The sequence below is a fragment of the Rhinoderma darwinii genome, chromosome 11 (genome assembly GCF_050947455.1).
Source record: "Rhinoderma darwinii isolate aRhiDar2 chromosome 11, aRhiDar2.hap1, whole genome shotgun sequence".
Classification (NCBI taxonomy): domain Eukaryota; kingdom Metazoa; phylum Chordata; class Amphibia; order Anura; family Rhinodermatidae; genus Rhinoderma; species Rhinoderma darwinii.
The window spans coordinates 78,885,024-78,911,151 of NC_134697.1; the positions used below are offsets into that span (position 1 = coordinate 78,885,024).

General features: G+C 43.3%; 1 protein-coding gene across 7 annotated transcripts in view; it reads right to left on the minus strand.

Moving 5' to 3' along the window:
- Positions 1-26,128, minus strand: part of DLG5 (discs large MAGUK scaffold protein 5) — a 156,946-nt gene that overhangs the window by 53,687 nt on the left and 77,131 nt on the right. For 6 of the 7 annotated variants that reach the window (XM_075841801.1, XM_075841800.1, XM_075841798.1 and 3 more), the window contains 11 exons: positions 25,631-25,763; positions 25,316-25,443; positions 23,769-23,944; positions 16,792-16,895; positions 12,637-12,729; positions 9,089-10,012; positions 8,767-8,896; positions 8,496-8,640; positions 7,684-7,805; positions 6,469-6,543; positions 2,874-3,042 (listed from right to left, as the gene is read on the minus strand). In XM_075841801.1, coding sequence (XP_075697916.1) covers positions 2,874-3,042; positions 6,469-6,543; positions 7,684-7,805; positions 8,496-8,640; positions 8,767-8,896; positions 9,089-10,012; positions 12,637-12,729; positions 16,792-16,895; positions 23,769-23,944; positions 25,316-25,443; positions 25,631-25,763 — 2,199 coding nt within the window. The remainder of the gene's footprint in view (positions 1-2,873; positions 3,043-6,468; positions 6,544-7,683; positions 7,806-8,495; positions 8,641-8,766; positions 8,897-9,088; positions 10,013-12,636; positions 12,730-16,791; positions 16,896-23,768; positions 23,945-25,315; positions 25,444-25,630; positions 25,764-26,128) is intronic. The other variant, XM_075841799.1, reaches the window with a different exon arrangement.

Below are 26,128 nucleotides of genomic sequence, written 5' to 3' on the forward strand. Positions count from 1 at the left end.
TACTAAGCTGTGCAGCCGCACAGCTCAGTATAGTAACCCATGAATGCACGAGAGCGGGGCTGCGGCTGTGTAATACAGTCACTGCCCCGCTCCTGAGTCCTGACAAGTGTGTGTGCGCGGTCAGCATGATGTGATGGGACCAGCGCTGCACTAATAAGCAGCGGCACTGAAGACCGAACATGGCGGCCACACACTGCAAAAACACCCTCATGTTCTGTCTTCAGTGCCTGAACCGCCGCTCATTAGTGCAGCACCCGCCGCATCCCCTCATGCTGACCGCATGCACACTTATTGTCAGGAGCGGGGCAATGGCTGTATTGCACAGCTGCAGCCCCGGTCTAACGGCGGAGATCAGAGAAACCTCATCTCCGCCGCTATTCTCCTGAATGCTGCAATCAAAGCTGACCGCAGTATTCAAGGAGAAAATGAGAAGGGGGGATGCCCCTTGGATCGCGTCAAAGGCAAACCCTGTGACGTGATTGAGGGACATACCATATATGGGCAGACAGCCCAGGGTCCATTGAAGGACCCCAGGGCTGTCTTACCATATTTCCTGTTAGGGCATACTGAGGTATGTCCTAACAACTGCCTGTGTACTATCCGTACACAGGCTAATGTACTGTAATATAGATACACAGGCTAATGTACTGTAATATAGATATATGCCAGTACATTAAAGTTTAAAAATAAAGTAAAAAAAGTAATGTTAAATAAATAAAAAATACACATACACCTTTTTTTTTACAATAAACATTAAAATAAGTCTCAATACATCAAGTATACACATATTCGGTATTGGCGCGGCCGTAATAACCTGCACAACAATTTTTTTGCGTCATTTATGATGTGTACGCTGTAAAAAAATAAAAATAAAAACTGCTTTCTATCACTTATTGAGGCACGAGGTGCGATGATGAATTTAACCTCCATCCTCCATATGCCTCACGTTAATAGTACTTAACCCCATCACGTACCTTACACATTAACCCATTATGACTGAGAAACATGATGGGGTTAATTACTATTAATGTGAGGCACATTCAAAATTCATAATCACACCACGCGCCTCACATCAGAAAATGGAAGAACTTTTTTTTTTTTTATTACTGTTGTAAAAGTATCGTTTTGGTTTCGAAATCGTTTTGATATCGAAATCGCAATACTACACAAAGTATCGGTGTTGAAGTCCAAATTCTGGCATCGTGACAACCCTAGTTTGGGGGGGGGGGGGTGTCCCTACACAGACTGACCATGTCCAATTAGTGCTGGCAGAGTGAGACTGTAGTGACCCCTTTGCAAAGGGAAATGGTGGAACCCAGCAATCATTGTATTCATAAATTTTTAAGTGGAATAACGGTAGAATGGCACAACGCAGAGTTCTAAAAAATATGTTACAGGAATGTTATTTCATGAGGAATACAATTATTAACTAAAATAGACATATGTCAGGAGAGGTGACTGGTCCCTTTAACATGCGCCAAATATATCATGCCATGCGTGGCATTTTCAAAAATTTGGAGCAGTTTACACCTTTTTCACCAACCAGTAAATTAAGCATTCTATGACAAAACTCCCCAGTAATAATAATAATAATAATAATAGAAAAAACACTCCATGCAATTGTTAGGGTCAGTTCACACAGAGTTTTTTTTGACGCGGAAACCGCGTCGGAAAAGGCTCCAAAAAAGGCCGAATTGATTTCAATGGGAGGTGGAGGAGTTTTTTTTCCGCGAGCGGAAAAACCGTCTCGCGGGAAAAAGAAGCGACACGCCCTATCTTCGGGTGTTTACATCTCTGACCTCCCATTGACATCAATGGGAGGCAGAGAAAGCGTATTTTGCAGCATATTTTTGCCCGCGGCGCTCAATGGGTGAAAAACGCCGCTAAAAACGCGGCTAACGGCGTGCAGGCAGATCAAAATCTGCCTCAAAATTCCAGACGGAATTTGAGGCAGAATTTTCTGCCTGCAAAAAACTCTGTGTGAACATAGCCTTATGGTTGCAAAGTTTAGGATGTTGATGTACCATTGCTATATTAGTGAAAAGGAAATTACCATATTTGAGACTCATAGCAGAGATTGTTATTTTTCTATATCCACTTTAAGAGTATTATCCATACTGAAGAAAGCGTGTGGAGGAATCCTCCAGCTCACCCGACACACTCCTGTGTGTCGTTGACAGCGCCCGGTTCCTCGTGTCGGCACACGGATTCAAATAGACAAAATGGGGGATAGGAGGTAGGATCCAGCGCTGTGGTGCATTTAAAATAGAAACAACGTTTCCAAGTTTAATGTCCTGGGTTAAAATGGAAAGTCCAGTGGTACTTACAGCCAAGTCTAAGGACGCAGCGACGTCCGAAACGCGTAGGCCACAGAGGATACCCTCTTCCCACTTTATCTACACCCTGGACCTATACCACTGGACATTAAACTTGGAAACGTTGTTTCTATTTTAAATGCACCACAGCGCTGGATCCTACCTCCTATCCCCCATTTTGTCTATTATCCATACTGCAGTATATAAACAATCTAAGATTTCAGTTCGATAGCAAAATGTTTTAACTTTTAATTCACTCGCTTAACTGGCGCGAAGGGTTGAATATATCCTGGGAATATATCCTGACACGGCTCTATAATATAATTTGCAATATAATAATATTTGTAAGAATATTTCTCCTATTCATGTTGATATAGTTATGGACCTGGATGTAAATCCAGTAAAGAGATGGGAGAAAATCCCAGGAAATGATCTTGGTCTGCTATATAACATCTTAAAATTAAATAATGTTACTTTATTAAATGGTTCGAACCAAATTATTTTCACCAAAAAATTAAAATTGCACATTTATGTTGAAAAAACAAAATGTCATTTTACCTGTCTTTCCTGCGTTCCCCCATGGGTACAGTGCTGATGGAAATTCTAGGCAAGCTGGCGATAGAAATTTGTGAATGGCTACTTGCAAACGACGACGTTTCTAAATTGAGGGGAGAATGTGGAGGACTGGCCAGGCTGGGGCTACTGCACTCTGACTGCGAAAGGGAACCTATGAACAGAAAGGAAAGACAATGCAACCAGGCGAATTTCTGTGTACATGAAAGCAAGTTATTTTGTTCAATAAAATATTCAGAACTATGTAACATATTCCGCATACCAAAGCATTGTTGCCTGTCCGTAACACACGGACAGGTCATCTATTAGGCTTCGGCAACCAATTTACGACCCACTGGCATCCTATCGCGTCCATGCGGTGACAGAGGTTGCCCCTCCCCCTAGATCAGTAGGGGTTAAACGGCCGGGATTGGAGCTAGCTATCGTTGCATTGAGATTTCGTCTGTATATTACAGTAACCACCCGCTGCGGATGGTGCCGGCACAGCCCTTGTGCTCGTGTCATCCTTTGGACGTGAATGTATGTCCATTGTGGGAGGACTGGGTGACTCGATGGCCGGCGGGCAACAGAGGAGCTGTGTTGCGCTGTTCCACTTTGCATTCATTAAGGAGGATGTAATTGGGTCAATAAATGCCCACTAGACTAGAGGACAACAGGGAGATGATGTCATCCCGGTTTCCCATCTAGAATAGAAAAAAATAAGAAAAATAGAAAGAAGCTCTGCCTAAGCAAAAACGGATTAGCTCAGCATCTGCAGAAGTGGTATGGGCCGTGCAGAAGGAGCGAACACTTTTGGATTAGTTTCCGCCTCCCAATGACACGAGCAAGAAATACTTATTGTCACAAATCTCTCCGGTCCTCATAGTTTGCAACAATGTAACAGTGTAGGTAATATGTATCATATTTTTAGTTTACAGAGGACAGCCTATACTTGCTACAATTGTAGTGAACATTTCAGTGTGAAAAGTGTTACGTTTGTATGGGCTTCCAGCGTCTGGATGCAAACAGGAAGTTCCCATTCGGCAACAGCAAATCAGTGCTGAAATTGGTGAAGAATTAAAGGGGTTGGCCACCATCAGTATAAAATATCCAAAGTGCCTCAGACAATAAACAGAGCCAAAAAGAACTGGTATGAGGAAAAATAAAGTATATATAGATAATTATGTAACCACTCCACTTTATCATGCTCCCATAATACTGCAAGTTTGCAGGCTTGTGTGGGTGGGACATCTGAAAAGTGAAACTAAAAATCCCAGCATGCATCCCTGCGTGTCTGTCATCACATTGTGAGCTCAGCACCTCAGCTACCATTTTACAGTGTGCCTCGCTGTATCTGAGAAAGTATTAAAAAAAAATAAGATCCACCCATCCCCATCTGTAAATAAAGTATTCCCCCCTTCCCACTCAAAATAAATATATATATATATATATATACACACACACACATACACACACACACATATATACACACACACACACACACACACACACACACACACACACACACACACACACTATATCCAGAAATGGCGACGGCACTAAGACTGCAAACAATACAATATCCAAAATGGGTGACAGCACTCTGCAAATTCTAATGCCACCTAAACTCTTTAAATAAATAAATATGCATTGCTGGTGAATCTAGGGACTAAGCTCTGGGTGTATGAGCAGTGTAGGGACCCACCTTATAGAGGTCGTCTTGTCTTGGCAGGTGGGCTCACACAATTTGATCAAAATGTGCGCTAAGAACCTCACTATTGTAAGTAGATTCAGCAGCAATACATATTTATTTATAGTGTTTAGGTGGCATTAGAATTTGCAGAGTGCTGTCACCCATTTTGGATATTGTATTGTTTGCAGTCTTAGGTTTCCTTGCACCTGTATACACGTTTTGTTTCATTTTGTTGGAATATGCTGATCAAAGTTTGTAGTCTCTTAAGTATTGCATATACGTGGAGTTGGTAACTGCCTCCATTTTTGTTCTTGCACTCCTTCCATTCTGCCCTGGGTGATTTTAATTAGTTTAATGCTGGTTCCTACCATCCCCAAGTATATGTAGGCTTAGCCCCAGTTCTGGATGTATCAGCAGTGTAGGGACCCACCTTATAGAGGTCACCTTGTTGTGGCAGGTGGGCTCACACAATTTGTTCAAAATATGTCGCAGATCCGGTACATTACAATCACTAATGGCACCTTACAGTATCCCCCCCCCCCCCCCACTATCATCCCCCTTCATTAGTACCATCTCCCTCCCAGTATCACTTCCCTATAGAAAGACTTTACCTTCCCAAGGTCAGCGCGATCTCCTCTCTGCACGGAGGATAGTAATGTAAACTTGTAGCAGCAGCTGCTCCTGTCCTGTGTGACCAGAGAAGGAAGACTCTCTTGACATGTTACACGGCACAGGAGCTATCAGAGCCGCCGGCAAGAGCTGGCCACAGCTGCTGCTACAAGTAGTACAGCGCTGTACTGCAGTGTAGAGAGGAGATCGTGCCGACCTGGGTGATATAGCTTCTGCTTACAGGGGGGGGATGATACTGGGGGGGAGATTATCTGATGAATGGTGATACTGGGGTGGGGGGGGGTGACGTGAGGAGGGAGGTGATTACAGACAACCAGAGCATGTGCAGATAGATACCAGGAAGTCCAGCCATATTCGGGCATGGTCATGACTGGTCACATGCTCCTCCATGTCACACGCTAGGATGGACGAGATCAGTGAGTCTTAGGGTATGTTCAGACGGCAGCGTCCGATACGGCTGAAATTACGTCCGTAAATAGGGTGTGTGAACCCAGCCTTACAATAGGATGAAAAAAAGAGCATAACTGGTAATGGTCTATTAGTAAGTGTAATATTTTCCTGCCTGTCACACATCACAAATAAGTCCAGATAAAGTGGCCAACCCCTTTAAAACATAAAATATATTAGAATGTTGAACACATTTTTAGTAAATTATGATTGCTGAAATGATTGCCCAGATTGTGATTTTTAGAAAATCCGTTCTAGAAAACTTTTCTATGGAAAAAAATACAAATGGTACTGTATATCAACAAAGTGCTTGTATTTTTTTATTTTATTTATAATATCGTTTTTACTGCTATGGGTTTCCCCATTAAAGCCAATAAAATTGCAGCAGAACTGCACCATAGACAGCGCAAACAATTTTTTTAAATGTCAGCATGAAAAAGATTGGACTCGCCCAAAAAGACTTTCCACCAAAATCTAAACATGGCAAAAAAGTTATTAAAATTAGAACTCAGCCGAAGTTTGTTCATTTTTCATTAGCTTCCTAGCAGCCAATTGTAAAACTGTCATTTTGTTACCCCCAAAAAAAAAAAAAAAAAAAAGTTATACACTATTGACAATACATTACGCTATGGGACAATTATTCAGATGTTGGAGTAATGCAGAACAATTTTTAATTCTCTCCCAAATGTGAACTGACCACATTTGTTAAAGAACACAAAAAACTATGGAAGGGAAAAAGGAGATACTAGACACAATAATTATGTTGTAATGTTAACACAATTTCCCAAGATCATCATAGAATTGCACACAGATAGATTGTAATGGACTTACCCCTGTCTGAACTCATTGGGCACCTCAGATATCTTGGCGTTAATGGGATTTTAATGCGTTCGGTTCTTGAAGATCCTAATAGGCAGGAAAAAAAAAAAAGTGAAGAAAAACAAAATGCAATAATATATCCTATAGGGGTGGTCAGGTTTACAAAAGCAGTTTTAAAAATCCCATCGTAGTGCATACTGCGTTATTGGTGAGGCTTCCCTCACTCAAGACCTTCTTGAATCAGTTACAGCAGAGATTGCTACAAAGAGCGTCTCTACCTCCGGAGGACCGATCATATACGAACATTGCGTAGACAGTCTATTAAATTCAATTGGAACAAGGTAATGCTTTGTTTCCACTGTGGTGGCACTGCAGGGGAATTAACTAACTTAATGCGCAGATTACAGCTGATCGCCTGGGTGACCCAGAAGTGGGTCAAGATTTAATCTTTTTTTTAGGGTGTATTGATTTACATACATGGTAATCTGCTGCTCAGTCATAAAATTTGCTGCAAAACCACACATTTTAACCAGAACTTTGTGTGGTTTTGCACTACTCTATTTTCATAGATAGAAAAAAAAGCAAAAAAACAGTGTTGTCATCTGCAAAATTCGCAGTAAAAAAACCTCTATAAATATTATATAGATTTAGTATCGCCGTAATCGCATGGACCTGCAAATTAAAGAGTTGTGGAGGGAGCGTTGGTTACGCATCAGCCTGACTGGCCACGTTTTTACATAGCTCCGTCTCGCTTGAGAGAATCAAGCGCCACCCTCCCACTGCAGTTTTCTTTCTATTCCACAAAATAATTTTTTTTCTTCTTTCAGTTTTTCAATACATTAAACGGTGCCATTAAAAACTACAACTCGTTCTGCAAAAACCAAGCCCTCATACGGTTAGCTCAATGGAAAAATAAAAAAATGTATGGCTCTTGGAAGACGGGGAGGGAAAACAAAAAAGACTAAAAATGGGTTTGCCGGTTATAAATATTTAGTGAATTATATCTAATGTGCAAGTATTTATAACAAAAAAATGATTTTTTACATACTTAAGTATCTTAATAAATACAGTTATAGAATGTGGAGTGTTAAATCAAGTAAAAACCGATTAACAAGTTAACCCATTATTGACAATTTTTAATAAATAAATGTCCAGCGTTTGTTACCACAATCCATACTCAATTTAAACAAATATCATAAATTGGTAACGAAGAATGGGTTTACTTACCTAAACGTGCACTGGAAGGCAGAGAGTTGGAACCATGTGGTACCCTAGGACGGGAGGTATCACAGTATTCACTTGGGTGTTTGTGACTCAGGTCCAAGCTTAACCTACCATGGTGTTGTGCACTGTATGGAGTTAGAATACAGTTATATCAAATCTAAATCTTTTAACACTTTTAGAGAAAAAAATTTTTTTTTATAAAACTGGTACCATCTAAGTTACCATAACTGACAACTTCGTCAATAGCTCCCCTCGAATGTACACATAGGTCTTTAAGTGTTTGGGCAACCTGATTGTCACTGCATATGTGCACAAGTGAGTGAGTGGAGCTATGTACAATATGGCCCCCTGGCTTCTAACACAATAACCATTCCTGCCTCGGTTCGCATGTAAACTCCGCCATCCCTAATTTGGTAGCAATAATTCGGTACAGAGTCATTTTAGGCACAAGAAAAAATGGATTAATTTTAAGGCTTATGTGGGTACAACAGATGTGTCCATCCTTACCTTTGCTTGAATTTGGTGAAGGACTCCATTTCTCATACAATTATACGAATACAATATTACGACATACTAGCAAAACCCTCGACAAGATGTAGTTCACATTACAACCAGTGGGCGGCCACACAGACATATATAGAATAGACATCTCAAGTATTGCAAAATCACAAAACCAGTATCGGAAAAAAAAAAAAAAAATGAAGCTGGTCATCACACCATACATCTCAGTATATGTTTAGATAAGATGACCGGTAAGGAAGGACACATTTGTATGTGTTGGACAAGCAAACATAAAAAAAAAAAAAAAATGGTACCTTTGATGCATGTGCTGAGAGCAGACCTGGCCTGTAGAGGAGGGACAATTATTAGACGGAACACGATGACTCCAAGCGGTGTAGATTGGATTCCTTAAAACTGCGGTAACAGCAGGACATGGAGCGAGGCTCCGAGGTACAGTACCTAATTAATATGCAATTTTAGGCTATGCATAATAAAGTTATCTACAAAATTCAATATCAGAAGCAGTATTAAAATATAGGTTTTAAATAAACCATTGTTCATTTTAACAAATTCTTACAAACTCACCTGACATACCAGATTTATACAAGGTAGATGCAAAAATGTCACTATGGCGGGGAGAACGGGTGGGAGAAAACCTAACCCACTCATGATTAAGCTCAGGAGACAGGCGATCCTCAGAACTAGGGGAAAACTTCTGTGAAGAGAGACAAAAAGTAATCAGTATAGGGGAGCTATTCACTTTCACAGGTGACTGAAAAGTATCTGCCATTTAATAAAAAAGATAATTAGTATTGTAACATGTTAATAAAAGTTAGTAGATCTCAGTGTACATTAAAGTATTGTAACTAGAGAAAATGAATTGAAATTAAAAACAAAAACAAATTACTTGTAGTGAATGGTGGGAAAAAGTGACAGGTGCCAATCTGTGTTTTAAAGCCGGTGCAGACAGAGGTCTGGGCCTCTTCACTTCAGGCTCTTCGGCCATCTGCAAGCAGCTTTCCACATCTCCACTTCCTCTACAGCCTGTCAAAAAACAGTCTACCCCATCCTCTCTGCAGCATTTTCCAACCCCTCTAGTATGATGGGTTTTATGGGTACTCTCTTGGGAGCTGGTAAGAGTTGAAGTTGGTAAAGGACTAGTAGGTGGTGAACCAGCAGTTACAGTGGAATCAGAAGCGGAGCTGGACTGGTGTCTATGTTTAAACTTAATGGAGTCACTGCGTTTGGGAGGCGTTGGAGGAGACGGTGGCCGGTCTACTTTCGAAGGATGGCATGAGTGAGATATAACGGATCCAGAAGTCATAAAAGTTAGTTTTGGAGGTGTTTGAGGCCTCTTGAATGTCTCTGGATCAAAGATGGACTTTCTATGTCTTGGTCTCTTGAAGACCGTGAACTCACTTTGCGAGTGTCCGGGGCTTACCATAACCTTTGGCCATGTGCCACTACTCCTCTTACCGGCGGATGCCTCAACCAGGGCATCTGTAATAGCATCAGTATAGACAAGAGGTCTACCTTCCTCCTCTAGCAGATCATAGCCACCTCCCATGAAAGCATCTCCACCTACAGACCCCAAGCTGTGCTCGGAGTGACTGTGGCAGCTCAACTGAAGCGCTCGCTCTGATCCACCGCAGTCTCCAATCTCCTTCTTGAGATCAAGTATGTCTGTGCGAAAGATGTCAGTCTGCGTTGAGCTATTGTTCTTTAGATTCCTCTTATTCTGAGCCTGAATGTTTGGCGGGAGAATGCGACAAGAATCCTTCAGGTTTTCAAAGAGGTTTTGTCCACTCCAAGATGTAGTTGGTGGGAAGACCTATGAGAAAAATGTTCATTACTGTTGCTTACGCGAAGGATTAAGTTAATCAAATGCACTTTGCAAAGTTAATAGCTACGTAGAGTTAACGATCACAAATTATTATATAAGCGATAATTTCGTTTCCAAAAAAAGATTAATTGCTGTATACTGAATATATTATATACCTATGATTAAATGCTACGTAGTCAAAGGCCATAAGAAAATGCATAAGAAAATGCATGTAGTAGATGAGGCACTGTTGCTGTTAGGGGGGAGTTCACAGAGTATTACGGATACCGCGCAAAAAAAATGTCGAAAAACGCCTCAAATTGGTTTCAATGGGAGGCGGAGACGTTGTTTTCCCGTGAGCGGGAAAAACGCTCGCGGGAAAAAAGCGGCATGCCCTATCTTTGGGCGTTTACGTCTCTGATCTCCCATTGACATCAATGGGAGGCAGAGAAAGAGTTTTTCTCTGCGTTTTTTGCCCGTGGCGCTTAATGGTCGCTGGCGAAAAACACGGCAAAAACAAAAGAGACACAAAGGAAAGGGTCTGAATAACATTTCCATACATGTACTTTACCAGACTTGCCTTTGAAATACATCCTTATCTTGAACCAAAAAACGAGGCAATCTAAGGCTTTGTTCACATCTGCGCCAGGGTCCCGTTCCGTCAGAGCTTCCCGTCGGAATGGGACCATGACCCTGTTCCGTCAAAACTATGGAACCCTTGCACAACTGAGACAAACGGAAACCATTAGCACCGGATCAGTCACCATTGAAATCAATGGTGATGGAAACCTATGGTTTCCGTTTGTGTCAGTCAGGGCTCCATTCCGTCGGAACGGAGCCCTGGCGCAGATGTGAACGAAGCCTTTACATTATGAAGCTGTACAAGGAACTTTGTACAATGCAGGGAAGAAAAGAAATGTTGCAGATTTCAGGGTGTCGGCTAATCCGAGATGTAAAGTTCCACAATGGAGAGATTACATATCAATTTGACAAACAGGTACAACCTGTCTCTTTGTCAGGCAGAGTATTAACAGAGAGCCTGAAAAAGGGGCCAGGGTGACCCAGAAACACATTGAGGCCTAGTTCACACTGGTTTTTTTTGCAGGCAAAAAAAATCTGCCTCAAAATTCTCTCAGGAATTTTGAGACAGATTTTGACCCGAGGGCAGAAAAAGTACGGCGTGCTTCGGCCGCGGCCGTTGAGTGCCGCGGTCGAAGAACGCAGCGAAAACCGCTTTCTCTGCCTCCCATTGCTGACAATGGGAGGTAAGAGACGGAAACGCCTGAATAAAGGGCATGACGCTTCATTTTCCCATGAGCTATTTTTTTCCGCTCGCGGGAAAAAAACGCCTCTGCCTACCATTGAAGTCAATGGGAGGCGATTTTAGGCGCGGTTTCCACGTCAAAAATAGCGCCCAAAAAAATGAAATAACGCAGTTGGCATAAGATATTCTGCAGTGATGTGTAACACCTTAATTGAAGCTGTGCAGATGAGTATTGTAGTTGTATCCGAGAGAGAAAAAGAGAAAGAGAGAGAAATAAAAAAAAAAAAGAGAAAAAGAATAACGAAAAAAAGAAAAAACAAAAAAAAAGGAGAGAAAATGAGAGCTTAGCAGAGAGAAAGAAAGAAAAAGAGAGCAACGATGTGTGATAATAAAGGTTATTCCTCCGGCTGCCATATGAAACCCAGTAACACCCAGCGATCACGTCACAGGGCCTAGTGATGGAATGACACAGGGTGTTCCTTTCCTTTCATCTAAATTCTAGAGTGCTGCGGTTACTATGGACAGCGTCATCTAAGAAGTTAAAGGGCCGACTGTTAGGCCGGAATCACACGAGGGTGTGCGTTTTGCGCGCGCAAACGTACATAACAGCTCTGTGTGTCAGCCCCGTATGATGCGCGTCTGCGTAATTTTCTCACAGCCGCCATCATTATGACACTCCGTTTGGATGTTTGTAAACAGAAAAGCACGTGCTGCTTTTCGGTTTTCATTCATAGTTTGACTGCTGTTGCGCGAATCACGCTCGTCCCACGGAAGTGCTTCCGTGTGGTGCATTGTCTACAATGAGTGCGTAATGCGCGAACAACGCACAAATATAGGACATGTCACAAGTTTTTCGCAGCGGACTCACGCTGCGTAAAAATCACGCAACTGTCTGGACGGCCACATAGACCAATATAGGTCCGTGCGACGCGCGTGAAAATCACGCGCGTTGCACGGACGTATATCCCGTTCGTCTGAATAAGCCCTTACTGTGGTATGCCAACTATAAGTTGAAGCAAACGCCCATGAATAACAGCACAGGGACAGCTCCTGCGTAAATGCCAACACATGTATGCAACTGTGTGGTAAATGTAGTAAACAATAATAAGAAAAAAAAACACATAGGGCACATAGAGACCCATAGGATAAAATAAAACAATGTTTACACCGTACTGTATTATAAAAAAAATATAAAAAAAAATAAAACAAACAAGAAATGCTCCTCCCCTAAAAAAAAAATTAAAGGGGTTATCCAGGATTTGAAAAAACATGGCTGCTTTGTTCCAGAAACAGAGCCACATCTGACTATAGGTTGAGTGATATTACAGCTCCGCTCCACTGAAATGAATAGATGAAACTTTAAAATTACCTTTAACAGAGAGACGCTGAGTGATTCCCGGCAGCTCCTAAGCAGAGCCTCACATTCTGTGATAGATTTGTTGTCCAAAGATATACCATTAATCTGCAATGAAATATAATGCTTAGCATCAATTAACTCAAATTGTACCGGTCACAGTTTAAACATGGAATCAGCTTTATTAAAGTGATTTGACCATAAAATGAACGTCCTTATTTTATAACCTCATAGATCAGCAGAGCAGAAGGGCGCCTCGTGCTCTACAGATCGCAACGCCCCTTTTTGTGTTAACCTTGCATGCGCATTTAAAGAGGCTCTGTCACCACATTATAAGTGCCCTATCTCCTATATAAGGAGATCGGCGCTATAATGTAGGTGACAGTAATGTAACATCTGCATGGAGTTTGTATGTTCTCCCCGTGTTTGCGTGGGTTTCCTCAGGGTACTCCGGTTTCCTCCCACACTCCAAAAACATACAAATAGGGAATTTAGATTGTGAGCCCCAATGGGGACAGTAAAAAAAAGAGGACCTCTGTACAGCACTGTGGAATATGTTGGCGCTATATAAGTAACTGAAAAAAATAAAAAAATAATAAATAATGCTTTTTATTTAAAAAAACTATCTATTTTAAACCACTTTGAGCGATTTTTAGCTTTATGCTAATGAGTTTCTTAATGCCCAAGTGGGCATGTTTTACTTTAGACCAAGTGGGCGTTGTACAGAGGAGTGTATGACGCTGACCAATCAGTGACCAATCAGCGTCATGCACTTCTCTCCATTCATTTACACTGCACTAGCGATCTAGTTATATCGCTATGTGCAACCTCATACACAAACACTAACATTACTGCAGTGTCCTGATAATGAATATACATCACTACCAGCCAGGACGTGACGTGTATTCAGAATCCTGACACGTCTGAATCTTTTCTGTGAGATTCCAGCAAGGCAAGCGTAATCTCGTTTGAAATGACAGGTTACATCGTAATCTCGCGAGATTACTTGTGATTCAGATTTGCCGTTTTCTTCTCCCCATTTCATAATAGGGAACATTTCAAATCCGTGCACTTTCTGCAGCAGAAACATATACTGTATGGTGCAGACTTTAAAAAAAATGGACAGAAAATCTGCAGCAAAGCTGCTACATGTGAACATCGCCTTAGGTTTTCTGGATTCAGAAAATAAAAGGTTATTTATTGAATAATGAAAATGTAGAACATTTTTCAATACACTTTCTATACCAGTTCCTTCTGGTTTTCAAGATCTCTGCTTGCAGTAATTCCACAGGAACCTTTATCGTTCACCATTGGTCATATGATGGACACTCGGGTGCACGATTTGTTAGTTATCAGAGCAGTGTCTTCTAATGAGTGTCTTATGAGTCATACACCGGCTTCCATCATAAGACCAGGGCAAATTTTTATCCTCCGAAATAAACAATAAAGGTTCCTATCAAATGACTGCAAGCAGAGAATTTGAAAACCAAAAGGAATTGATACAGAGAGAATGTTAAACAGAGATTAAGCTTTGTTTGCTGAAATCTTAGAGCACACCTTTAATCTGGTCAAAAACAAATGGGACCAAACCTTTCGATTTTGTCTGGATTGGCAAATAATCACATTTATATGAGCGCCCCCCACGTCAGATGCCGTGGGAGATAAACTGCTGTTACAAATGTCCAACATTGCCCGATTTTCCTTTTCCAATTGAAATAAACATGCAAGCTCGGCCAAGACCATTGTGCATGTTTCAGGGTAGTCGTTCAGCTGATAGTTATCGTATATGTATGGCCACCTTCAGGGGCATAGTCAGAATTCTACTGGTTACAGCTTAGAACCTGGGACTTTTAATGGTTCTTAACAGATTGATACAATATAAGTAAACAAATTATCTGTACTCCATAAACGTAAAAGCCAAACAACTGTTTAAAGGGGATTTCCATTAGACATCAGGCATTTATGGAATACTAATAATCTTTTATAGAGCGCCAACATATCCCGCAGCATTTTACAATTTAGAGGGTTCATGCACAGGCAATATCAGATGTTACATATTAACAAAACTAATTTACAATTTAAACAAGGAGTGAGGACCCTGCTCGCAAGAGCTTACAATCTACGAGGAAATAAGGGAGACACAAATAAATACTTGTTCAGTACAACGGTCCAGCCATCTTTTATACATATGGGGTAATACACATAAAGCTTCATGAGCCGGTCACCAGCCGGTATCTGTGTATGACAGACAAAGTGCATTAGGGTGCAGGGAATGCGGGGGATACTGATGGATGAGATGGTCAGGTTCTGATGACCATTGTAAAAGGGGGGACAGGGAACGGAGTCGGATTAGGGAATGTTATAGGCCTGTCTAAAAAGATATGTTTTCAGGGCATGTTTAAAACTGGATCTTGGGAATTAATCTGATTGTCTGGTGTAGCACATTCCAGAGGACGGGTGCAGCACGAGAAAAATATTGGAGATGGGAGTGGGAGGTTTGGATTATGGAGGATTTTACTCTAAGGTTATTGGCAGAATGTAGAGCGCAAGTAGGGTGGTAAACAAGAGATGAGGGATGAGATGTAAGGAGGTGCAGCATTGGGGAGAGCTTTGTGGGTGAGAGTAATAAGTGCAGTGACTGGCACAGGGTAGAGGCGTTGGTGTGGCGGTTGGTCATAAAGATGAGCCTGGCTGCTGCGTTGAGGGTAGATTGGAGAGGGGAGAGTTTAGTGAGGGGAAGACCGACTAATAATGAGTTACAGGAGTCAAGACGAGAGTGAATCAGAGCGACAACTTGAGTTTTGGCTGTTTCCACAGTAAGAAAAGAGCAGATTCTGGAGATGTTTTTGAGGTGAAAATGACCGGAGCGTGAAAGTGATTGAATGTGAGGAGTAAAGGAAAGATCCGAGTCAAAAATAACCCTGAGACAGCGGGTGTGCTGCTTAGGAGTTATGATAGTGCCACACACAGAGATGGAGACATCAGGTTTAGGGAGGTTAGTAGATGGTGGGAACACAAGGAGCTCAGTTTTAGAAACATTCAGTTTCAGATAGAGAGAGGACATGATGTTAGAGACAGTGGACAGACAATCACTGGTGTTCTGTATTAGAGCAGGGGTGAGGTCATGGGAAGAGGTATATAATTGGGTGTCATCAGCGTAGAGATGGTACCGGAAGCCAAATCTGCTGATGGATTGTCCAATAGGAGCTGTGTAGAGAGAAGAGAGGAGCTGTGTAGAGAGAAGAGAGGAGCTGTGTAGAGATGTAAGAGGAGCGGACCTAGGACTGAGGAACCCCGATAGCAAGAGGAAGAGGAGAAGTAGAACCAGCAAATGAAAACACTGTATATGGTCAGTCTCCTTTGAAGGCTTTAAAGGAGTACAAAGATGGCAGACCTGGGGGCCTTCATTAGGCCCCCAGGCTGCCATGAGCACCACCAGCACCCCCGATCACATCGTGTGGGGGTGGTGCGTTGGAGAAGGCCGCCCTCCTTATTCTAACAATTTAAATGCAGCGGTAGCAATTGACCACAGCATTTAAGATGTTAAATGGGCGGAATCGAGGTGATCTTTGATTCCGCCAATTGCAGTGAGGTATCGGCTGTATTACACAGACGTCACCTGCTGAGTATGGAGCGCGCTCAGCCCGTGAGCCCACTCCACACTTCCTCTTAACGGCTGTCACATACTAGTACGTGACATGTCGTTAAAATAAGCGGCCAGGTCTTCATCACTGAGATCTGTGATTGGCACTTTAAGCATAAGGAGGATATGAAATGTATCAAAGAGTCGTTTTGGATTATTCGATCGTGTGGAGATGAGAGAGGTGAAATATACTTGTTTGGCACGGTGAGGGGCAGCGTTGTATGTTCTCAACATAAATTTGTAATTGAAGAAATCTGCTGACAAATGCGATTTTCTCCACAGACGGTCGGCACACCTTGAGCACCGCTGAAGAAAGCAGGACTGAGGCGCGTGCCAAGGATGTCGACGTCTTTGCCAGGTGGTTTGGAGCGTAGGGGGGGGGGGCTGCTTCACCCAAAACATTTTTGAGAGTGTTCTTGTAATGTTTGGTGGCCAGGTTGTGTTCTAGCAATGTGCCCTATACGCTCTAGTTTGTATGTTAACCTCGCACACTTGTAGTGAATTTAAGCAAACCGCTTTCTACTTACAGCCACTACTCGGTCACCAACCGTGAGTGATCCTTCCTTGGCAGCAGGACTACCAGGCATCACAGATGCCACCAAAATTCCGGTCTCGAAAGAAATTCCGCTGTCTATAACACAGAGAAAACAGTTGAAAGGAAAGCAGAACCAGGGGAGATCCGGTTTTTGGTTACTATACACAGATACATGATCATTTCAGAAGGATGAACTGGATAACCAGCAATCGGAGTTGAAACAGAAGATGTATGGTATTTCCCTAAAAAAAGATTACATTTATTATTAAATGAATAATTACCATAGTTACACCTAAACAGGCAACTCGGCACTAACCAAAAGCGAATACACTTTTACATCCCCCAAATCTCAGGGACACAAAAGTCTGTATAATATGATTGAGGGTCACAGTTCGAACATTGCCAGATCCGGATTTAATTTTGCCATAGTTCCCACTGCTCTGTCTGCAATAGGAGAGGAATAAAATTAAAGGGGTTTTCCCATGAGGGCCATTTATGACTTGTCCACAGGATATGTCATAAATGTCAGATAGATGCGGGTCCCACCTCTCTCTGGAACGGGGCCCCCTAAACCCCGGTCTAGCTTTTTGTGCTCACGCTGCATTTATTTTCATTTTATGCTTACTGCCTCCTTTGTAGAAAAATAAGTTTTACTAAGTTTATGCTAAAGAGCATTTAGGTACAATGAGGGAGTCACCGTTGCTCCTAAATGCTCTTACGTCGCTACCCAGTTCAACCTCCCTCCCTTCTTACATTGATTGACAGGGACCAGGCAGCGTAATCAGCGCGTTCATGCCAAGCACCGTACTATCCAACGCGTGCGCATCCCTGCTCTTTACTAGGCGCATGCGCAGTACGATCTTTCTGCTCGACGTTCTAATTGGCACTACTGCGCATGCGCAGCGCCCTTGCTCCTTATTCGGCGCATGCGCAGTAGTGCCGATTAAATAATCGAGCAGAAAGATCGTGCTGCGTTTATCTCCTGTTTAGGGTTATCATTAATTTCTAGGTTTTGTTAAAACAAGCATAAACAATAATACAACTTATACTTCAGACCTTGAGAACTGGACCAATTTTGGCCTTGAGGGCCAGAACAATTTGTAGATTTCAACATAGCTGTATGTGAGGCCAGTTGTACTTTCTGTAGGTGCCATTTGTTTTGTACATACACAATAGCGTTTAATTTATATTAATGTTTATTTTGGCAGAAATGCAAAAAAAAGTTTTTATTTATATATTATGGCATATACAGGTCTTTATAAAGGAGTCTATAAATGTCTAGAAAAAGGCCTTTGCAACGGTCGTGACAATATACCAAATGGGCTAATATTTATTGCAAAATTTGTATTTAAGTGGATTTTTTTTTACCGCTATTATTTTTGATTATTGATTTCACTTTTTTTTTTATCCCATAGGGGGATTTTTTATTTTGATTTTATAACTATAATGTACTGGCATATATCTACAGTATATATGCCAGTACATTAGCCTGTGTATTACTAGTACCCAGGCAGTTGTTAACCTAACTATGATCTAATAACAGAAAACATGGTCAGACAGTGATGGGACCTTACAACGTCTGCCCATACTAGGTATGGGCCTCGATCGCATCACAAAATCAATGTGACTAAATCAAAAGAGGGTCCCCCCAAAAACTCACTAACGGAAATAGTTTTAAACTTTACTTCTACTGTAAATTATCTTTCTTTGAATACTAACAAAAAAATATCAGAATTTTTTGGGTACTTACTGTAAAATCCTTTTCTCGTTCAGTTCATTGGGGGACACAGAGCGTGGGTAAATGCGGTTGCCACCAGGAGGATTGACACTAAGGATATTTTCCCCGTGGGTCGGTTACGCTGCGTAAAATTATGCAGCGTATCGGACCTAAAACCCGCAGGGTTCCGGACAGAAAACCGCACTAAACTGTGGTGCAGTTTTTTGTCCAGAATCTCCGTTGCGGAAAACAGTGCAGATGATGCTGTAGCCCATGTGACCACTGCAGCAGTCACATGGGATGAAACGTCATCCCAGAAGGCCAAGCTGCACTCAGAACAAAACAAAGCGTCACTATTAAAAAAACGTCCAGGGGGTAAGTATTGGCTTTTTTAGTCATTTTAATTTAAAACTTTACATTTTTTTATAGATTTGCTATTTTTGCAGTGGCATTGCAGGGTTTCCGCCGCAAAAATAGCAACATATGCTATTTGTTGCAGGTTTTACTTTCTTATTTAATTTATTGGGGAACCCGGCAACAAAAGACAGTTTCCGCAGCATAAAATTTACATGCTGTGGATTTCAAAAGCGCTCAATTTATGAACGTTTTCGCTGCAGATTTTTAGCAGAAATTCTGCAGCGTTTACGCCACGTGGAAACCCAGAATTCTAAATCGTAGCCCCTCCTACATGATATGCCCCACCTACAGACACTGAGCTAATTTAGTCTGTCCATAAGCAGAAGCAAAACAAGTAAAAGGTACAGTAAGTCAAAGCGATACAGGAGAATCTCCCAAACGGACAACTATGAGATCCTTGAACAAACAAATGGGTGGGAGCTATGTCCCCCAACGAATTAGAAAAGGATATTACGGTGAGTACTCAAAAAATCCTGTTTTCCTAATTACTACATTGGGGAATACAGACCATGGGACGTCCTAAAGCAGTCCCCAGGGGCGGGAACAGAAAGAAAGGACATGATCCCCTACTCCACAGATGCCTGCAATACCTTGCATCCAAGGAAAGCTTCTGCCGAAGCAAAAGGTGTCCCCCTGGAGAGCAGAAGTCGGATTGCCCCGGAAGCCCCAGCCGTTCTGGTAGAGTCGGCCGTAATTCAAAAAGGGGGTTCCTTACCCAGAATCCGGTAGGCCTCGTAAAGAGCCATCAGAAGCCATCGAGCGATAGTGGCCTTAAAAGCCACCAACCTCTTCCTGGGACCCTCTGGGAGGATAAACAAGGAATCAGACCTTCGTCAGATATCAGTTAAACAGAAATCCGAAGGGGGTGGCAACATCCAGGTAGTGGAGAGAACGCTCCCTCTAATGATTAGGAGACGGGCAAAAGAATGGTAAAATGATGTCCTCATTCAGGTGAAAGGCCGAGACGACCTAGTGCAAAAAAAGGCGGGCACTGTATTATCCTAAAGAAAAGTCGGGAAGGGTGAGCAAAATGACAGAGCTGCCAATTGGAGACCCTCCAGATGAAAGTCCCCACTACCAAGATAACCACCTTCCACGAGAGAAGGTGAAGGGTGACCTCTCGCAAAGGTCAAAATGGAGCAGATTGCAGAACCTCTAAAACCAAGCTGAGATCCAAAGAAAGAATGAGAGGATGATAATAGGAGGTAATGACATCTGACTTTGAGGCCAACGGGCGACTACACTGAACAGAAAGTGCTGACACTTGACCCTTAAAGGAGCTTTGGGCTGAACCCTGATCCAGGCCTATAAAGGAAAGTCCTCTGGAAAGAGAAAATCACTAGTGAGGGAGATTGTGATCCTCACATTAACGAAAATAGGTCTTTCAGGTATGATGATAAATGTGGGCTGAAGGCGGCTACCGGGCCTTGAGCATGGTGAGAATATCCCTCTGCGACAACCTGCATGCCCTCAGAACGACGGCCTCATCATGCAGGCCATTAATTGTAGTCCGCCTACCACTGCGATGGCCACGGCTGGAACCCCTTCAGCCATCGAAAAAGCAGAGGCAGAAAAGACAGCGAGAAATACATATAGGAGACTGAAGCAAGTCCACAAAGCCACGAGAGTGTCCACTGCATATGCCTCTGGATCCAGCTTTGGGAGACGAAGAAGGAAACCTTGCAATTAAATCTTGAAGCCATCAGGTCCATGTCAGGCCTGCCCCCCCCCCCACCCCCTAGCGCAAATCTGATTAAGGGCCATCCCCGGGATCCACATGTTCTTGATTGAGGAAGTATGCAACCCAGTTGTCGACCCCTGGGATGTGCACCGGCGACGGAGCGGGAACATCATGCTCTGCCCAGGTGAGAGTCTTCGCAGTCTTTGCCATTATTGGTGCGCTTCAAGACCCGCTCTGGTGATTGAGATAAGGCATGGCCGTGACATTGTCCATTTGGGCTTGCACACAATGGCCAGACAGAAGCGATGTCCAGTGCAGCAGACAAATGAAGATAGCGCTCAACTACAGCAGGTTCATGGGGATAGATGATTGCTGTGCGGATCACAGCCCCTGAGCTGTGAAGTTCCAAAACTTCCCCCCCGCCCCTTGAGACTTGCCTGAGCCATGAGGTTCCGTAATGTGTTTCTCCCAATCCTTTGAGACTTGCATCCATGGAGAGGATTTGCCAGCTCAGCAGAATAAAGGAGTGACTGAGGGGGGATAGTCAGGGAGGAGATCCACCACTGGAGGGTCCGATGGACAGCCAGGGGAGGATCCGTTGATCCAAGAAGTCCGCAGAACGTTTCCATCAGGGGATAATCACGCTCTGAAGGGGGCAAGTGGGAACTGCGCAAAAGGTAATGTCTTTGAACTAAGCTACCATGGTGCCGAGTACTCTCATGCAATGTCGGAGAGAGGTCGGTGAAGCAGTCTGTATAGACCGAACCCCTCCTGAAGAACAGACAACCTTTCCTGGGGAAGGAACTCTTGCTGACCACGCCCAAATAAACGATCGTCTGGGAGGGGCACAGACAAGATTTGGATCGGGTGACAATCTGACAAAATCGGTACAAGGTGTCTAAAGAGATCTGGAGAGGCGCCACATTGTACCCCCTGGTAGGGGACTTGATCAAGATGTCGTCCAGGTACTGGGTGACCCGACACCCCCCCGGAAGAGAAACAAACTGGTAAAGGTGAGGAGGCACTACAAAGTGCAGGTGAGACTGGCAAATTGGAACTTGTAATTACATGTCCTTGATATCCACTGAGGAAATAAACTCGATTTGTTCAATGAAAGCCATGACCAAGCAGAGGAATTCCATGCGGAAATGGCAGACCTTGGCATCCAGACCAGAGTTGGAGTCAGAAAATTTCTCTTCTGACAAGTCCTCCCTGGGAGGGGAGGAAGCAATGGACTGTACCTACGGGGGGTAGTTGAGACAGAAGAGGCCGGGGAAACTGAAGTTAGTCATGTAGACCTGGGTTGCTTTATGGGTCTACCACATGAGGAAGACGTGGACAGAGTCCAGAGGTGGCTGATCAGAAATGCGAACCATGATGCCCATCATTGACTAGGTATTAGCGAGGTCTCCAATGGTCCTAGAAAGGGAATAGGCACAATCCGGTACAGTCCCGACAATACCAGTCGTGGGTAAGGCTGGGGGTGGCGCAAGTGCAGGGGCCAGAAGAGGCTTTACCAGGAGGATGGCACACATTGCATAGGGAAAGTAGGCTCACCACATGAAAATTTTGTGCTGCATTTAGAGCAGGCATAATGGACTGTGGTAGTTGTCTGACGAGAAGGCTCTCCACAAGGGTCCGACATTGCAGTAAAGGTGGTCACCGCACACTATCTGTAAAGATGGGTGATGAGATGACCAGAGAGTCAACTCAGGTACTGCACGGCAGGACATTTACTCCCCCTTAACGGGCTAATGGATACCTAATTATTTAAGTCTGCTAGGTAAAGCACCCCGACAGTAAAGAAAAGCGATCAGAGAATGAAGACCAAGGCACCTGTAGTGAGAGAGCGGGCCAGGGCCGGTCATACTCAGTTCCTCGAGTGTTCGTGCGGTCCTAGATTCAAAGACAGCAAGACTCGGGCAGGAGGTCCTGTGTCCCATGCAGTGACCGAATGAAAAAAGTAACAGTGGAAGTGACAGGCCATGCCCCCAAAATGCAGCCATTGGCCGCTGGCGATCAAGTGTCCACAATCACCCAATTCAGTGATGGAAGCAGGTTTCCCCTGAAGAGACAAGGAAACAAGTGCGGGAGCTTTCTTTAGATGAGCCTAGAACCCTTGCCTGTGAGAAAGACTCCAGCACTGCCCGCAAGATGGCGCCACCTGGCGCAGCAGGCAGAGAGTGGCGCCAACCTAAAGTAACATGGTGTCGCCGGCTACAGAAGATGATGCCAAGTACTGTAATAAGTGCACGAGAACCCAAAAATGAGCGGGGAAAGTGGGTGGAGTCAAGCAGGCCGTAACGTGCAAGGGGAGGCCGGGCGTATTTTGGGGGGTGTTTCACTCACTCTTCATGCATCTTCAGCCATCCTTCAGATGGCAGACCAGCAGGAACAACCCCTCAGTAAGGGAAGATACTGGTCTGAGCAGAGCATGAGTAGTGCACCTTAGGCTGGTGGGTGACAGAGGAGCCGACGCACTTGTTCCACTTGTCTTCATAGGCCGGGGGACAACAGCGCATGCAGAGATGACACTGTGCGTCCGCCTTGAATAGGACAAAAGAGGGACTAAATCAACCCTGTTTCCTAGCTAAAATGGGAGAAAAAAAATAAAAATAATCTAACAAAAAGCCTTTGCCGCCGTATAAGGAGTGACTGAATAATTGTAGATGGGGTACATTGTGAAGTAGGGGATACAATTTCAAATTCTTAGTGTTAAGCCTCCTGGTTGCAACAACATATACCCATGGTCTGTGTCCCCCAATGTAACGAACGAGAAATAAACATGTTGCTAAGACAGTGATGCAGTATAGTTTAGTACAAGGTTGTCAGTGGAAAGTAGTTTTTCTGAAATACGTGAAAATAACATTTTCTTTTTATTTGTTCACAAAGTTATTAGGTGACATTTTATATGGGGCTAATCCACTACCAAATGACTAGTCGCAACACAACTGAATAAAGACTGAAAAATGAATGGATGCTCTACGGTTTGCACCTTTATCAGGTCTAGGGTATTTTATAAAATACAAAGTAATATACTCTGTTAGGGTGTTACAAATATTTGTCAGCAATAGATACAAAGAGCGCTATTAGTTATAGACTAAATAAAGACTAATCATTGCATCTCTACACAAGAATATCTTAGGACCCAAACCTTTCTGATTGCCTAGGATGATATGCAGAGGTGTTACAATACGACTCCCAAGAGACTTTCTTCTCCGTATCACCATGTTGATGACATCCCCTCCGCCAAGAACAGCTTTTAACAATTGTTTGCGGTCCTTGTTGGTAAGATCCACATCATTTATCTTTACGAGACAGTCATTGACCCTGGAACAGGGGAACGTGGTCACAAATAAAAGTTCTGAATCACTTTTTTCAAATTAGGATATGCATTCACAGTGCTCATTTGTTTCCATAGCTCCCATAGAGTTTGTATGGAATGACAGCTCCATACGAACTCCTCCTCACCGCAGTCGTTTTGGTGAGAAGAGATCGGAGACTAGGACTCAGAAAAATAGTAAGAAAATATATTCTAAAGGGGGTAATCGATCAACCTCTCTATGCTAGTTTTCTGGCGTAGAAAAGTCGGAAAAGGGCCTTTTTTGGCCTTTTTACGCCACCCTCGCCACTTTTGTGAAAATGGGGCATGGCTTCACAAAAGGGGGCCCGTCAAGTGTACTATAATTTACACCAGAAAACTAGCGTAAATTATAGTGGAAAAGTATGCCAGCTAGATTTATATCTGTGCGGAGTATCAAGTTAGAGGCCGCCCTGGCCCCACTATCCAACTATCCCCACTTCCCCTTCACACAATTAAATTTAAAAAAATATGCACACGTCACCGCTCCTTTTCTCCCCGTAGCGTGACACAGTTCATACAATGTACTGACGCCAGGCAGCGTCAGGACGTTGTTAGTGACGCAGCACTGATGACATTAAAGGCTGTGTCGCGTATAAGGCCCTGAGACTGCTGGCCGTCAATACCTTGTATGAGCCGCAGCATGCAGAGGGGACCGGGAGGGGAGAAGTAAAGAGGAGTGGGGAGTGTCATTTTTTTTATTTTATGTCCGATTGGGGAAAGGGGGATGGATGGCGCACAGTCTCGGTCACGACCACCAGAAGGATGTGACAGATTAGGAGATTGTAAGCTCTTGCGAGCCGGGCCCTCCCTCCTCTTGTTTGGATTGTTAAAAAGTTTTGTCACTATGTAACGTCTGATATTGTCTGTACAATGTACCCTCTGAATTGTAAAGTGCTGCGGAATAAGTTGGTGCTATATAAAGATTATTATTATTAGCTGTGCGCTTCTTAATAATTCCGTTGCATCTTATTGAAGCGGAGTAGAAAGCTAAGAAAGGCATATGAAACGGCAGTCTTAGGCATTATGCGCACAACTGCATGGGTTTTGCTGTCTGCAAAACCAAGGGACCGCTGTGGTCCATCGGACCGCAAAAAAACCTTGTGTCATCAGGACTCACGGATCCACAACAATTCACCAGTATTGGTTAATCCGCAAATCCGGACTGTAAAATGACACGTCCTGAGTTCACCACGGTCGTGTGCGTGGGGCCATAGAAAATAATAGCTCCGAAATGTATCCGCAAAATGCAGATAAATTGCGGCAGCAAAAGCACGGTCGTGTGCATGAGGCCTCAGTAAATCTGCCCCTAAGTGTTCTAAACAAATCAAAACAAATACCTTAGCCGGCCATCAGCAATACTGCCTTTGTCCACTTTAGTTACAAAAATTCCACTATCCCCTGGAAAAAAGGTCTCACTGACTCCATCTGCCACATCAAATCCCAGTGCTTTCAGGTCCATGTCCTCCTTGAAAAGAAGAATTTAGGTTAAGAATTAATAATTATTCTTCGTCAGCATAAAAAGGTTGTGCAGAAATGTGAAAAAACAAAAACGAAAAAAAGAACAGAAAAGAAATTGAAGATGATATACAGGAAATCTCTTATTTATTACATCCTGGACTTTTGATGGTTTTGTTTGATTGTACTACACTCACCCGATCACGCTCAAATTCCACAACTTCTGTCTCCCACTCCAGTGAGTCGGTGTCAATGGCAGAGTCGTGAGAACTATGAGCCATGAGCTGCCGGAAACGGGCTTCTTTCTCAATCTCGTTATCCATCTTTTCTCTGAGGGGAGAAGTTAAAGCACAATCTTTATAACCGTAGTACTTACAGGAAATGCAATATTAACCCCTTTCTGACATTTAATGTAACTGTACATCATGTCCAGGAAGAGCGAGTATGGAGCGGGCTCACATGCGCCGCTCCCACACAGACCAAAACAAAGCTTGTTCGCAGACCGGAATCCGGCGCCATTTTCATGTGGACCGGAAGCCGCTGCCGGACATTAAGATGACGACTTCCGGCCGCGGCTTCCGGCCATATGTTCAGGCGCAAGGAATAGGAGAGTAGACCAGCGGAGGCGGCAGGAGCAGGTAATTTATGTTCGTGTGATACTGTCTGCTGAGCCCTGTATCTAATCCTCCTACACT